Source organism: Salmo trutta, unplaced genomic scaffold (assembly GCF_901001165.1).
Source record: "Salmo trutta unplaced genomic scaffold, fSalTru1.1, whole genome shotgun sequence".
In the NCBI taxonomy this organism is placed as follows: domain Eukaryota; kingdom Metazoa; phylum Chordata; class Actinopteri; order Salmoniformes; family Salmonidae; genus Salmo; species Salmo trutta.
This window is the reverse complement of record NW_021822992.1, coordinates 3,314,699-3,328,035: the sequence shown is the minus strand read 5'-3', so window position 1 is coordinate 3,328,035 and position 13,337 is coordinate 3,314,699. Positions and strand designations below refer to the sequence as shown.

General features: G+C 44.7%; 2 protein-coding genes across 4 annotated transcripts; one reads left to right on the top strand and one right to left on the bottom strand.

Moving 5' to 3' along the window:
• The first annotated feature begins 18 nt into the window (after positions 1-18).
• On the top strand, positions 19-4,038 carry LOC115187913 (60S ribosomal protein L30). Of its 2 annotated transcripts, none has more exons than XM_029746975.1 (4): positions 19-135; positions 1,216-1,361; positions 3,665-3,795; positions 3,923-4,038. In XM_029746975.1, the coding sequence occupies exons 1-4, from the start codon at positions 115-117 to the stop codon at positions 3,973-3,975; spliced, it is 351 nt and encodes a 116-aa protein (XP_029602835.1). In that variant the 5' UTR covers positions 19-114; the 3' UTR covers positions 3,976-4,038. The 2 variants fall into 2 exon arrangements, with proteins under 2 accessions (XP_029602835.1, XP_029602836.1); XM_029746976.1 differs by lacking the exon at positions 19-135 and adding an exon at positions 292-438.
• A 629-nt stretch (positions 4,039-4,667) lies between these two features.
• LOC115187916 (ethylmalonyl-CoA decarboxylase-like) lies at positions 4,668-9,483 on the bottom strand. Of its 2 annotated transcripts, none has more exons than XM_029746979.1 (6): positions 9,424-9,483; positions 8,272-8,616; positions 6,515-6,777; positions 6,105-6,157; positions 5,707-5,787; positions 4,668-5,270 (listed from the first exon to the last, which is right to left on the bottom strand). In XM_029746979.1, the coding sequence occupies exons 2-6, from the start codon at positions 8,549-8,551 to the stop codon at positions 4,856-4,858; spliced, it is 1,092 nt and encodes a 363-aa protein (XP_029602839.1). In that variant the 5' UTR covers positions 8,552-8,616; positions 9,424-9,483; the 3' UTR covers positions 4,668-4,855. The 2 variants fall into 2 exon arrangements, with proteins under 2 accessions (XP_029602839.1, XP_029602841.1); XM_029746981.1 differs by having other exon boundaries at positions 4,856-5,270; positions 6,635-6,777.
• Positions 9,484-13,337: the final 3,854 nt, after the last annotated feature.

Genomic DNA, 13,337 nt, shown 5'->3' with positions numbered 1-13,337 from the left:
GTGGTCCTTCTTTCATTCAACTACCTGACAGTGTAGGGTGCTGTGCGTTTAGCGAAACTCTCCGGTTCATGTCAACGCAAGATTGTAATCACTAGTAACATCTAAACTGCAGACATGGTGGCCACTAAGAAAACTGTGAGTTTGCGATTGAAAAAAAAAAACAAAAAAAAACGTTCATTTATAGAAATGTTTGTGCACATCCTTAAACTTAATCGGTGATGGGTAAAATGTTATTTTCAAATCGTTCATTTATACCAGTGTGAGTGACCAAGCAGGGTCCGCTTCCGCGTTAGCGAGGGAACTTTAGGGTTACGAGTGTCTTTACGGTGCATCTTTCCTAGGTCGGTAGATGTAACATGCGTTTCCCCAAAAACACCACGACACCGTTCGGTAGGTGCGTCGTTGAGGCATGTATAATAAAGGTAGCGCTCATCTCGGGTAAGCTTTCTCCATTCATATACATTTGACCAAATAGTAAAATGAAACCCCATTGAATGAACATTAAATTGACTTAGATATCATTGAAGTGTGTAGGCCTGTGTAGCATATACCGTATGCAGGCTATTCACCTTAATGCAGTCATCGCGGTTTTCATTTAAACACATTTCCTTCCCTTGTTTGTAACAATTATAAAAACATTGCCAACTTTGTATTTGTAGTCAACTTCTATGATTCTATGTTTAGCGAGATCTGTGTAAAAAGTGACGCAGTAGGGGGGGGACGCAGGTAACGACGCACTTAGCTGTTCTACGGGTGGTCTGCGGCAGTCGATAAATAACTCGCGTTTAAGTACAACTTTAGTAGTGCTGATTTTTTGGGGGGAAACGGCTCGGAGATTTAACATTGCTCCTACGAAGGTTCTAACGATGAACTTAGTCGTAAGATGCTTTTGTGAAACCGGGCCCTCGTCTGGTCTGGTTCATATTGACATGACATGACGCGTGGACTGCCTTGTGTTCTGTCATTTTTTTAAATTTAACCTTTATTTAACTTTGTCAATTAAGAACAAATTCTTATTTACAAAGACGGCATAACCCGAACGAAGTTGGGCCAATTGTGCGCCGCCCTATGGGACTCCCCAATCTCGGCAAGTTGTGATACAGCCTGGAATCGAACCAGGGTCTGTAGTGACTCCTCTAGCACTGAGACGCTGCGCCACTCGGATGAATCCTATTTATACAGTCGTGGTCTCATCTAATCAGTTTGTCTCCCCAGAAAAAGTCCCTGGAGTCCATCAACTCTCGTCTTCAGCTGGTGATGAAGAGCGGTAAATACGTACTGGGCTACAAACAGACTCAGAGGATGATCCGCCAGGGCAAAGCCAAGCTGGTCATCCTGGCCAACAACACACCTGCCCTCAGGTAAATACACGGAACAAAAACAATAGAAACGCAACATGTGAAGTGTTGTTTCTCATGACATGAAGTGAAATAAGATCGTCCAGATAGTTTCCATACACACAAAAAAGCTTTTTCACATTGTGTTCACTTTTTAAAAATGTTTTAAACCCTATTGTGAGCATTTTGCCTTCGCTAAAGATAATCTATTCACCTGACAGGTGTGGCATATCAAGAAGCGGATTAAAACAGCATGATCATTACATAGGTGCACCTTGTGCTGGGGGGGGTGGGCAATAAAAGGCCACTCTAAAAATGTGCAGTTTTGTCACAAAGCACAATGCCACAGATGTTTCGATTGGAGCATGCAATTGGCATGCTGACTGCGGGAATGTCCACAGAGCTGTTGCCAGAGAAGTACGTCCAACTTGACCATGTGTAACCACGCCAACCCAGGACGTCCACATCCAGCTTCTTCACCTGCGGGGGGGGGGGGGGGGGGGGGGGGTCGTCTGAGCCCAATCACCCAGACAGCTGATTAAACTCTGGGTTTTGCACAAATGGAAGAATTTCTACCCAAACTGTCAGAAAGCGTCTCAGGGGGAAGCTCATCGAAGTTCCGTGCTCGTCGTTCTCACCAGGGTTTCTTTACCTGAATGCAGTTTGGCGTCGTAAACCCGACTTCGGTGGGCAAATGGTCACCTTCGATGGCCAACGACACGCTGAAGAAGTGTGTTCTTCACGGATGAATCCCAGTTCAACTGTACCCGGTGCATTTGGCGTTGTGTGGTCGAGCAGGTTCGCTGATGTGAACGTTGTGAACAGACTGCCTCATGGGGGGAGGTGGGGTTCTAGTATGGGCAGGCATAAAGCTACGGACAACAAACACAATAGCAATCTGATTACACAGAGATACTGTGATGAGATCCTGAGGCTCTATTGTTTTCAGCATGATGATGAATGGCCCCATGTCGCAAGAAATCTGTACACAATTCCTGGAAGCTGGAAATGTCTCAGTTCTTCTATGGTCTGCATACTCTCCAGACATGTCACCCATTTTAAGCATGTTTGGGATGCTCTGAATGGAAGTGTACGACTGTGTTCCAGTTCCCGCCAATATCTAGCTACTTTGGCACAGCCATTGAAGAAGGAGTGAGACCAACATTCCACAGGCCTCAATCAACAGCCTGATCAGCTCTATGTGAAGGAGATGTGTCTCGCTGCATGAGGTAAATAGTGGTCACACCAGATACTGACTGGTTCTTATCCACGCCCCTACCTTTTTTTGTTAAGGTGTCTGTGACCAACAGATTCATAATCTCTGTATTCACAGTTGTGTGAAATCTATAGATTAGAGCCTAATGAATTTATTTCAACTGACTGATTTATTTCAGTTGGGTGTGTTACTACTTGGCTGGGACAGAAGCCTCTTTCCCTCAGGGAAGGTTATGCAGTCCTGCTCAGCACCGATATTGTACTACAGTGAATCCACTCTAAAAGTGATTTGAACTCAGCACCGATATTGTACTACAGTGAATCCACCCTAAGTGATTTGAACTAAGCACCGATATTGTACTACAGTGAATCCATTCTAAAAGTGATTTGAACTCAGCACCGATATTGTACTACAGTGAATCCACTCTAAAAGTGATTTGAACTCAGCACCGATATTGTACTACAGTGAATCCACCCTAAAAGTGATATGAACTCAGCACCGATATTGTACTACAGTGAATCCACCCTAAAAGTGATATGAACTCAGCACCGATATTGTACTACAGTGAATCCACTCTAAAAGTGATTTTAACTCAGCACCGATATTGTACTACAGTGAATCCACCCTAAAAGTGATTTTAACTCAGCACCGATATTGTACTACAGTGAATCCACTCTAAAAGTGATTTTAACTCAGCACCGATATTGTACTACAGTGAATCCACTCTAAAAGTGATTTGAACTCAGCACCGATATTGTACTACAGTGAATCCACCCTAAAAGTGATTTTAACTCAGCACCGATATTGTACTACAGTGAATCCACTCTAAAAGTGATTTGAACTCAGCACCGATATTGTACTACAGTGAATCCACTCTAAAAGTGATTTGAACTCAGCACCGATATTGTACTACAGTGAATCCACTCTAAAAGTGATTTGAACTCAGCACCGATATTGTACTACAGTGAATCCACTCTAAAAGTGATTTGAACTCAGCACCGATATTGTACTACAGTGAATCCACTCTAAAAGTGATTTTAACTCAGCACCGATATTGTACTACAGTAAATCTACTCTAAAAGTGATTTGAACTCTGCCCTTCTCCCTGTAGGAAATCAGAGATAGAGTACTATGCTATGCTGGCTAAGACTGGGGTCCACCACTACAGTGGGAACAACATAGAGCTTGGCACAGCCTGTGGAAAGTACTTCAGAGTCTGTACACTGGCCATCATTGACCCTGGTGAGGTTTTTTCTTCATGATAAACGGGACAAATGTGAAATGTTGAAATGTTGTCACATGTCGTGTGTGTAAACTGTTATTCTTTCACGACTGGTTTATTTGTAATTATTTTGTAAATCGTCCACAGGGGATTCAGACATCATCAGGAGTATGCCTGATCAGCCACAGGGGGAGAAGTAGTCTGGCTGAGTCACTTCTTTCTCTGTAGATGTGTTTTTGTTAAATAAATTGACTTCAAGATGACCCAAGTTTGTTTTGTCATATGTTTTTAGTATTTGCCATGTAATTGTTGTACAATGGAAGAAATTGTGGAAGAGACTAAGAAATGTGGGCACTTGTTTTTTTTTTCTTCTAACATCAAGCTTGCATTGTAATGAAGAGGGTCCCCCCCCGGCGTTGGGTCCCCCCCCCGGCGTTGGGTTCCCCCCCCCCCGGCGTTGGGTTCCCCCCCCCCCCCCCGGCGTTGGGTCCCCCCCCCGGCGTTGGGTCCCCCCCGGCGTTGGGTCCCCCCCCGGCGTTGGGTCCCCCCCCGGTGTTCAGTCACCCCTGGTGTTAATGGACTGTAGTAGAGCCACGAAGGCCAAAAGGCACAATACCATCTTCACATGTCACAACTAGCATCATATCTGACTCTCCACTGATAAATGGGACCCATATTATTGTCCCGACAGTCAGCAACAATTCTTTCACTAAAATAATTGATTGTTAGTGGTCACTCACAACACAGCAATATAAATCTGTCATTGGGTACTGTCAAACTCCCAGAGCATAGTCCAGGGATGTATTCATTCTGCCAAATCGGTCCAAAACTAAAACTATAGTTGCTATTGGACAAATACAGGTAGGATTCGTTTACGTCTGTTTTAAGATACTTTTTTTTTTAGCAACAGAATCGTCAGAATGAATACACTAGTTCAGCGTGTTCTGGTTGAGTTCAGACCCTCTACGTTGCATTCTCGTCTTCTCAGTTTGGGTTGGTGGGACGGCTTCCATTCCAGACGTTCTAGGTTTCTCCAGAACATTAGGACGAGAATACAATGTAATCGCAACACTAGTTAATTCACTTGTGTTTGGCTTTACTGGCCAGAGCCTGTAGGTTAGCCGGACCTCCCCACACTGTCCCGAACACATCCCTCTCAGTCCTCAGGGCCACATCTAGGGGGAGCTCTCTCCCAGACACCACCACGTTCTTTATGGCTCTGATGACCGAGGCTGGACCTGTGGTGTAGCAACCCAACCACTGCTCTGCCTCCAGGAGGGCATTGGCTCCAGACCCATCCAGGGAACCCTCCAGGACGCCGTCCGCGAGCCCGATCTGAAGCCCCATCTCTGGGTCTACTTTCAAAGCGCCACTCAGCATCTTCAGGGCGTTCTGGCTGCCTACGATGCGTACCAATCTAGCTGCACCTCCCCAACCAGGGACCAGACCCATGTGTTTATGGACAAACCGGATCATACTGCCTGGCACCATCAACCTAGCAGGGAGAGACCGTGACATTGGTTTAGAGATTATTGGAAACTTGGTGGATTTTGTTTTTTTGATATTTCTTGAAAAAGGCCTTTTTTTTTTTAATGTGCACTCTACTTTTCTCTCATCTTGGCCATGTTCTGTTATAATCTCCACCCGGCACAGCCAGAAGAGGACTGGCCACCCCTCATAGCCTGGTTCCTCTCTAGGTTTCTTCCTAGGTTCTGGCCTTTCTAGGGAGTTTTTCCTAGCCACCGTGCTTCTACACCTGCATTGCTTGCTGTTTGGGGGTTTTAGGCTGGGTTTCTGTACAGCACTTTGTGATATCAGCTGATGTAAGAAGGGCTATATAAATACATTTGATTCTCCACTATCTGGATGTAGGCCTAAAGTTGAATAAACACAATGGTGCCATCTATGGACGACGAGTCACGTTACTGTACCTAAAGTCACAGGCAGTAGTGAGCTCAGCTCCTCCTCCCAGTGCGCTCCCTTCCACCAGAGCTACAGACAACAGAGGAAGCCTTCAACACAGAACACATGGGTTAGTGTGGCACAGAACGTCTGGCATGACACACTGATCTAGAACGTTCTAGCACAGAGGGCAGGGTCCTAGCACAGAGGGCAGGGTCCTAGCACAGAGGGCAGGGTCCTAGCACAGAGGGCAGGGTCCTAGCACAGAGGGCAGGGTCCTAGCACAGAGGGCAGGGCCCTAGCACAGAGGGCCCTAGCACAGAGGGGAGGGTCCTACCACAGAGGGTACTACCACAGAGGGGAGGGTCCTCCAACAGAGGGTACTACCACAGAGGGGAGGGTCCTACCACAGAGGGGAGGGTCCTACCTCAGTAGCCTGATCAGGACATTCTGCATGAACATACACATCTTCATCCCATCCTGAAAGACAAGACGCATCGTTTTAGACCAGGAGGTCCAACTCATTCCATGGAGGGCCTGGTAGTGTCTGCTGGTTTTGGGTTTTTCCTTTCAGTTAACACCTGGACAACCAGGTGAGGGGAGTTCCTTACTAATTAGTGACCTTAATTAATCAAGTACAAGGGAGGATGGAAAACCCCGCAGGCAGTCGGCCCTCCGTGGAATGAGTTGGACACGTGGTTTAGAAAGTCAGATTGGATGGAAGTAGGAGTGCCCCAATACAATGTGACTGAATAAAAACTGTTCACTGAGCTTCCTACTGGTCTTTCAGAGAGAGAACCTCAGAGATGAGGGACCAGAGAGACCAGAGAGACTGACCTGAGGGTTGGATATATCTCTGATAACATTGAGGACTGACCTGAGGGTTGGATATATCTCTGACAACATTGAGGACTGACCTGAGGGTTGGATATATCTCTGATAACATTGAGGACTGACCTGAGGGTTGGATATAGCCCTGACCGCGTTGAGGTCTGACCCAGAGCAGAATGTCCCAGCAGCCCCCTGGATGATGAGACCTTTGCCCTCCGTCCACTCCTCTAGCTGGGACACCCTCTCCTCCAGCTCCACCATCATAGAACCTGGAGGAACACAGGGTAGTGTTCAGTAGAGATAAAACGTTTTGAACCTGTGTGAAACAGGGAGGTACAACCTGAACATGTTCAATATGAGGTTGAGGATTGACGAGAGATGAAGTGTGATGAGAATTCTAGATAGTCCGCATAATCAAATAGCATTCAGCTCAGACACCCAGGGGTCTCTTCACAGCCCCCAAGTCCAAAATGAATTCACAGTAATGCTCAGACACCCAGGGGTCTCTTCACAGTCGCCAAGTCCAAAATGAATTCACGGTAATGCACAGACACCCAGGGGTCTCTTCACAGCCCCCAAGTCCAAAATGAATTCACGGTAATGCACAGTATTATACAGAGCCATGATTGAATGGAGCTCCCATCTCCCAATTAGCCTTCCCAATTAGCCTTCCCTGTAGCTCAGTTGGTAGAGCATGGTGTTTGCAACACCAGGGTTGTGGGTTCGATTCCCACGGGGGGCCAGCACAGAAAAAAAAAAAATAGAAAAAAAAATGTATGAAATGTATGAAATGTATGCATTCACTACTGTAAGTCACTCTGGATAAGAGTGTCTGCTAAATGACTAAAATGTAAATGTAAAAATGCACTCAAACGAACAACAAAATTACCTTTAAAAAAACCCCGGATTAAACAACATCTCATGGAACGACGGAGACTGTGAGGGGACACAAACAAACACACATTGTTTTGTTGTATTGTTTGATGTTTTGTTGTATTGTTTCTAGATGTTGTATTGTTTCTAGATGTTGTATTGTTTCTAGATGTTGTATTGTTAAATGTTTTGTTGTATTGTTTCTATATGTTGTATTGTTTCTATATGTTGTATTGTTTCTAGATGTTGTATTATTTCTATATGTTGTATTGTTAAATGTTTTGTTGTATTGTTTCTAGATGTTGTATTGTTTCTAGATGTTGTATTGTTTGTAGATGTTGTATTGTTTCTAGATGTTGTATTGTTAAATGTTTTGTTGTATTGTTTCTAGATGTTGTATTGTTTCTAGATGTTGTATTATTAAATGTTTTGTTGTATTGTTTCTAGATGTTGTATTGTTTCTAGATGTTGTATTGTTTCTAGATGTTGTATTGTTAAATGTTTTGTTGTATTGTTTCTAGATGTTGTATTATAAGTCCTTGTTCATCAGTGTATCAGTTTTTTTTGTGGGCCCCCAGGAGGTGCAGCTGCTGCAAAAGCTAATGGGGATCCAAATAAACACATTTTTATGTCATCTGTTGCTAAACGTTTTGCTACAGTGTGCCCTACTTAACGCAACCCAGTTCATTGAGCACCAGCCCCCTTAGTCCCACTGTCATTCTCAGGAGAAACAAAGAGTTATATATATATATATATATATATATATTCGCTCCGTTTGGTGAAGAAAAAACCAAAGATAATCGGAGTGATATTTAGTCTGAATCGCAGGTTAGCAAAGAGCAACAGTCAGATCAGTGAATATAATAGAACATTAGACAGTGCTTCCATACCAGAGAAAGCGTTCATGCGAGCAGGGTTGTTGACGGTCAGTACAGCGATGCCTGACTCCTGTTTGACGAGGTCTATAGATCCCCCAGGGAAAGCTTGGAGTTTCTCTCTGATCTCCTTCTCCTGGAAGCCCTTAGCAGTGGTGGAAACAGATCCAATCCCCCTGAGGAGGTGGTGCTGCCCCCAGGCACCAGGCCAACTGACCCTGAGGAGGAGGTGCTGCCCCCAGGCACCAGGCCGACTGACCCTGAGCAGGTGCTGCCCGGCTGCAGACAGAACCATGCTGCTGCTACCAGGGAAAGGTAGGACAGAAGGATGGAGGGATAGAAACAGATAGGAGAGAGGGACTGAGCAAGGGAAAGAGGGGAGCAGAGGGAGGGAAACAGAGAGAGGCAGAGCAAGGGAGGGAAACAGAGAGGAACAGAGGGAGGGAAACAGAGAGAGGAAGAGCAAGGGAGGGAAACAGAGAGAGGAAGAGCAAGGGAGGGAAACAGAGAGGAACAGAGGGAGGGAAACAGAGAGAGGAAGAGCAAGGGAGGGAAACAGAGAGAGGAACAGAGGGAGGGAAACAGAGAGAGGAAGAGAGGGAGGGAAACAGAGAGAGGAAGAGCAAGGGAGGGAAACAGAGAGAGGAACAGAGGGAGGGAAACAGAGAGGAAGAGCAAGGGAGGGAAACAGAGAGAGGAACAGAGGGAGGGAAACAGAGAGAGGAACAGAGGGAGGGAAACAGCGGAAGAGCAAGGGAGGGAAACAGAGATGAATCAGCACTGTTATTGAACTGTAAAACAGTTGGCCAGAGTTGATTGCTAGGTCGTATGTGTGCAGCTACCAGCCCATAATAGTCCCCTGTCTGTGCTAACTGAGGCAGATAGACACTAGCTCAGGTACAAGGGACATGCGTCCGGTCCCAACTAAGAGATCTACACATGCGCATCTGACCCATGCAGAGGCACCTTACTGTTGTTGTCTTCGTGCGATGGGCAAGAGCTAGCTGACTAGCCATGTCCTTCAGTTATAAGCCCTTATAAACATGCGGATTTCTAAAAGCGTAGACTTTAATAACATCCCCAAAGTACAGTGGGAAAAACGTCCCTAACAACCTGATCATTAAGTGATATAACATAAGAAGCTACATCTTAAAATCATTCACAAACCTGTGCTGTCTGATAGCTCAATGTTGTGGTGTTACATTGAAACCCCCCCCCCCGGAAACATGAACCAGTGAACAATGGGACTTGGCCACACGAGGGCAAGCTAATACTCCCATCATTCAGAAAGTTAGATTCTATGTAGTATTACCAAAGAGAATTGTGGTATACAGTCATTTTTAGGTTCACTGTACTGGCTAGTAATTATATAGGTCGTTAAAAAATGATTTAAACATAATGTGCTGTCAGTTCACTACCTTTCCTCTCAACATTTATTTATTTTGATTTTTTATTTAACCTTTATTTAAATTAGGCAAGTCAGTTAAGAACACATTTTTATTTACAATGACGGCCTACCAAAAGGCCTCCTGCGGGGACGGGGGGCTTAAAATTAAAAATAAATAAAAAAATACATACTTTTTTTTTTTTTAAATACCTGCTCCTGATATCACCACCTTTCCTCTCTACCTGCTCCTGATATCACCACCTTTCCTCTCTACCTGCTCCTGATATCAACACCTTTCCTCTCTACCTGCTCCTGATATCACCACCTTTCCTCTCTACCTGCTCCTGATATTACCACCTTTCCTCTCTACCTGCTCCTGATATCACCACCTTTCCTCTCTACCTGCTCCTGATATTAACACCTTTCCTCTCTACCTGCTCCTGATATTAACACCTTTCCTCTCTACCTGCTCCTGATATTAACACCTTTCCTCTCTACCTGCTCCTGATATCACCACCTTTCCTCTCTACCTGCTCCTGATATCACCACCTTTCCTCTCTACCTGCTCCTGATATCACCACCTTTCCTCCCTACCTGCTCCTGATATCACCACCTTTCCTCTCTACCTGCTCCTGATATCACCACCTTTCCTTTCTACCTGCTCCTGATATCACCACCTTTCCTCTCTACCTGCTCCTGATATCACCACCTTTCCCCTTTACCTGCTCCTGATATCACCACCTTTCCTTTCTACCTGCTGTTGATATTCCTGTAAGGGTCGTCTCCTTAGTTTACCAGATTGGATGTTTGATATAAAACACACCAACCATAATTCTGCTATAGTGTCTCCACACAGTAAGTGTGTAAGATCACATGGCAGTAAGAACAGAGCTGCTTTCTGCCCGCCTCCATTCAATCCCCCCCTTTTTTTTATAAACAAAGCATTGTGTCTGAGGAACACATTCAGCTTGCAGGTCCTTATTCAGTCAGGAGAGGAGGCTTTGTAATAACACATAGTTGGTTACATCCCCAGCAGAGAGGTTGGATTCAGAACTCAGCTTACAGTAAATCAACTTCTCTCAATTGATTTGGGATTGGTCACCCAAGCTAACTGATCCGAGAGAAGGTCAGGCTTATTCTACAATCACACATACTGATAGTGCTTCTGAAGTACAGCTCTTTCATCTATGGGTCAGCCTATATCTGTAGAATGCCCTGTTTGATGTTTCTTCACTCTGGACTCTGGCATACTGTGTCTCAATGGGCCCTGGTCAAAGGTAGTGTATTAAATAGGACATACTGCATTCCAATGGGCCCTGGTCAAAGGTAGTGTATTAAATAGGACATACTGCATTCCAATGGGCCCTGGTCAAAGGTAGTGTATTAAATAAGACATACTGCATTCCAATGGGCCCTGTGATGTCATCTCTCCAGGGTAGTTAAATATGTGATGTCATCTCTCCAGGGTAGTTAAATATGTGATGTCACCTCTCCAGGGTAGTTAAATGTGTGATGTCACCTCTCCAGGGTAGTTAAATGTGTGATGTCACCTCTCCAGGGTAGTTAAATGTGTGATGTCACCCCTCCAGGGTAGTTAAATGTGTGATGTCACCCCTCCAGGGTAGTTAAATGTGTGATGTCACCTCTCCAGGGTAGTTAAATGTGTGATGTCATCTCTCCAGGGTAGTTAAATGTGTGATGTCACCCCTCCAGGGTAGTTAAATGTGTGATGTCACCTCTCCAGGCTAGTTAAATGTGTGATGTCACCCCTCCAGGGTAGTTAAATGTGTGATGTCATCTCTCCAGGGTAGTTAAATGTGTGATGTCACCTCTCCAGGGTAGTTAAATGTGTGATGTCATCTCTCCAGGGTAGTTAAATGTGTGATGTCACCTCTCCAGGGTAGTTAAATGTGTGATGTCACCTCTCCAGGGTAGTTAAATGTGTGATGTCACCTCTCCAGGGTAGTTAAATGTGTGATGTCATCTCTCCAGGGTAGTTAAATGTGTGATGTCACCTCTCCAGGGTAGTTAAATGTGTGATGTCACCTCTCCAGGGTAGTTAATTGTGTGACGTCACCCCTCCAGGGTAGTTAAATGTGTCTAACTCAGGTGATGTTTATACTGCGTCTAACTCAGGTGATGTTTACACTGCGTCTAACTCAGGTGATGTTATTACTGTGTCTAACTCAGGTGATGTTTATACTGCGTCTAACTCAGGTGATGTTATTACTGCGTCTAACTCAGGTGATGTTTATACTGCGTCTAACTCAGGTGATGTTTACACTGCGTCTAACTCAGGTGATGTTTATACTGCGTCTAACTCAGGTGATGTTAACACTGCGTCTAACTCAGGTGATGTTAACACTGCGTCTAACTCAGGTGATGTTTATACTGCGTCTAACTCAGGTGATGTTATTACTGCGTCTAACTCAGGTGATGTTTATACTGCGTCTAACTCAGGTGATGTTAACACTGCGTCTAACTCAGGTGATGTTAACACTGTGTCTAACTCAGGTGATGTTATTACTGCGTCTAACTCAGGTGATGTTTACACTGCGTCTAACTCAGGTGATGTTTATACTGCGTCTAACTCAGGTGATGTTAACACTGCGTCTAACTCAGGTGATGTTTATACTGCGTCTAACTCAGGTGATGTTAACACTGTGTCTAACTCAGGTGATGTGTCTAACTCAGGTGATGTTTATACTGCGTCTAACTCAGGTGATGTTAACACTGTGTCTAACTCAGGTGATGTGTCTAACTCAGGTGATGTTTATACTGCGTCTAACTCAGGTGATGTTTATACTGCGTCTAACTCAGGTGATGTTAACACTGCGTCTAACTCAGGTGATGTTAACACTGCGTCTAACTCAGGTGATGTTTATACTGCGTCTAACTCAGGTGATGTTAACACTGCGTCTAACTCAGGTGATGTTTATACTGCGTCTAACTCAGGTGATGTTAACACTGTGTCTAACTCAGGTGATGTGTCTAACTCAGGTGATGTTTATACTGCGTCTAACTCAGGTGATGTTAACACTGCGTCTAACTCAGGTGATGTTTATACTGCGTCTAACTCAGGTGATGTTAACACTGTGTCTAACTCAGGTGATGTGTCTAACTCAGGTGATGTTTATACTGCGTCTAACTCAGGTGATGTTAACACTGTGTCTAACTCAGGTGATGTGTCTAACTCAGGTGATGTTTATACTGCGTCTAACTCAGGTGATGTTTATACTGCGTCTAACTCAGGTGATGTTTATACTGCGTCTAACTCAGGTGATGTTTACACTGCGTCTAACTCAGGTGATGTTAACACTGTGTCTAACTCAGGTGATGTGTCTAACTCAGGTGATGTTTATACTGCGTCTAACTCAGGTGATGTGTCTAACTCAGGTGATGTTTATACTGTGTCTAACTCAGGTGATGTTTATACTGCGTCTAACTCAGGTGACGTTTATACTGCGTCTAACTCAGGTGATGTGTCTAACTCAGGTGATGTTTATACTGTGAAAACACAATAAGACATAAAGAGAGGGAGACGAGGAGCCACTGAGCTGAACGACCTGATAGCCAATAGCAGCCCTGTAACGGTAAGAAGGTAAGAATAGCAAGACAAACATACAGACACGTTCTAGATGTATGAGTCTGGTTACATAAGGGATGACTGTCTCTACTGGTAGGATAGTATCGT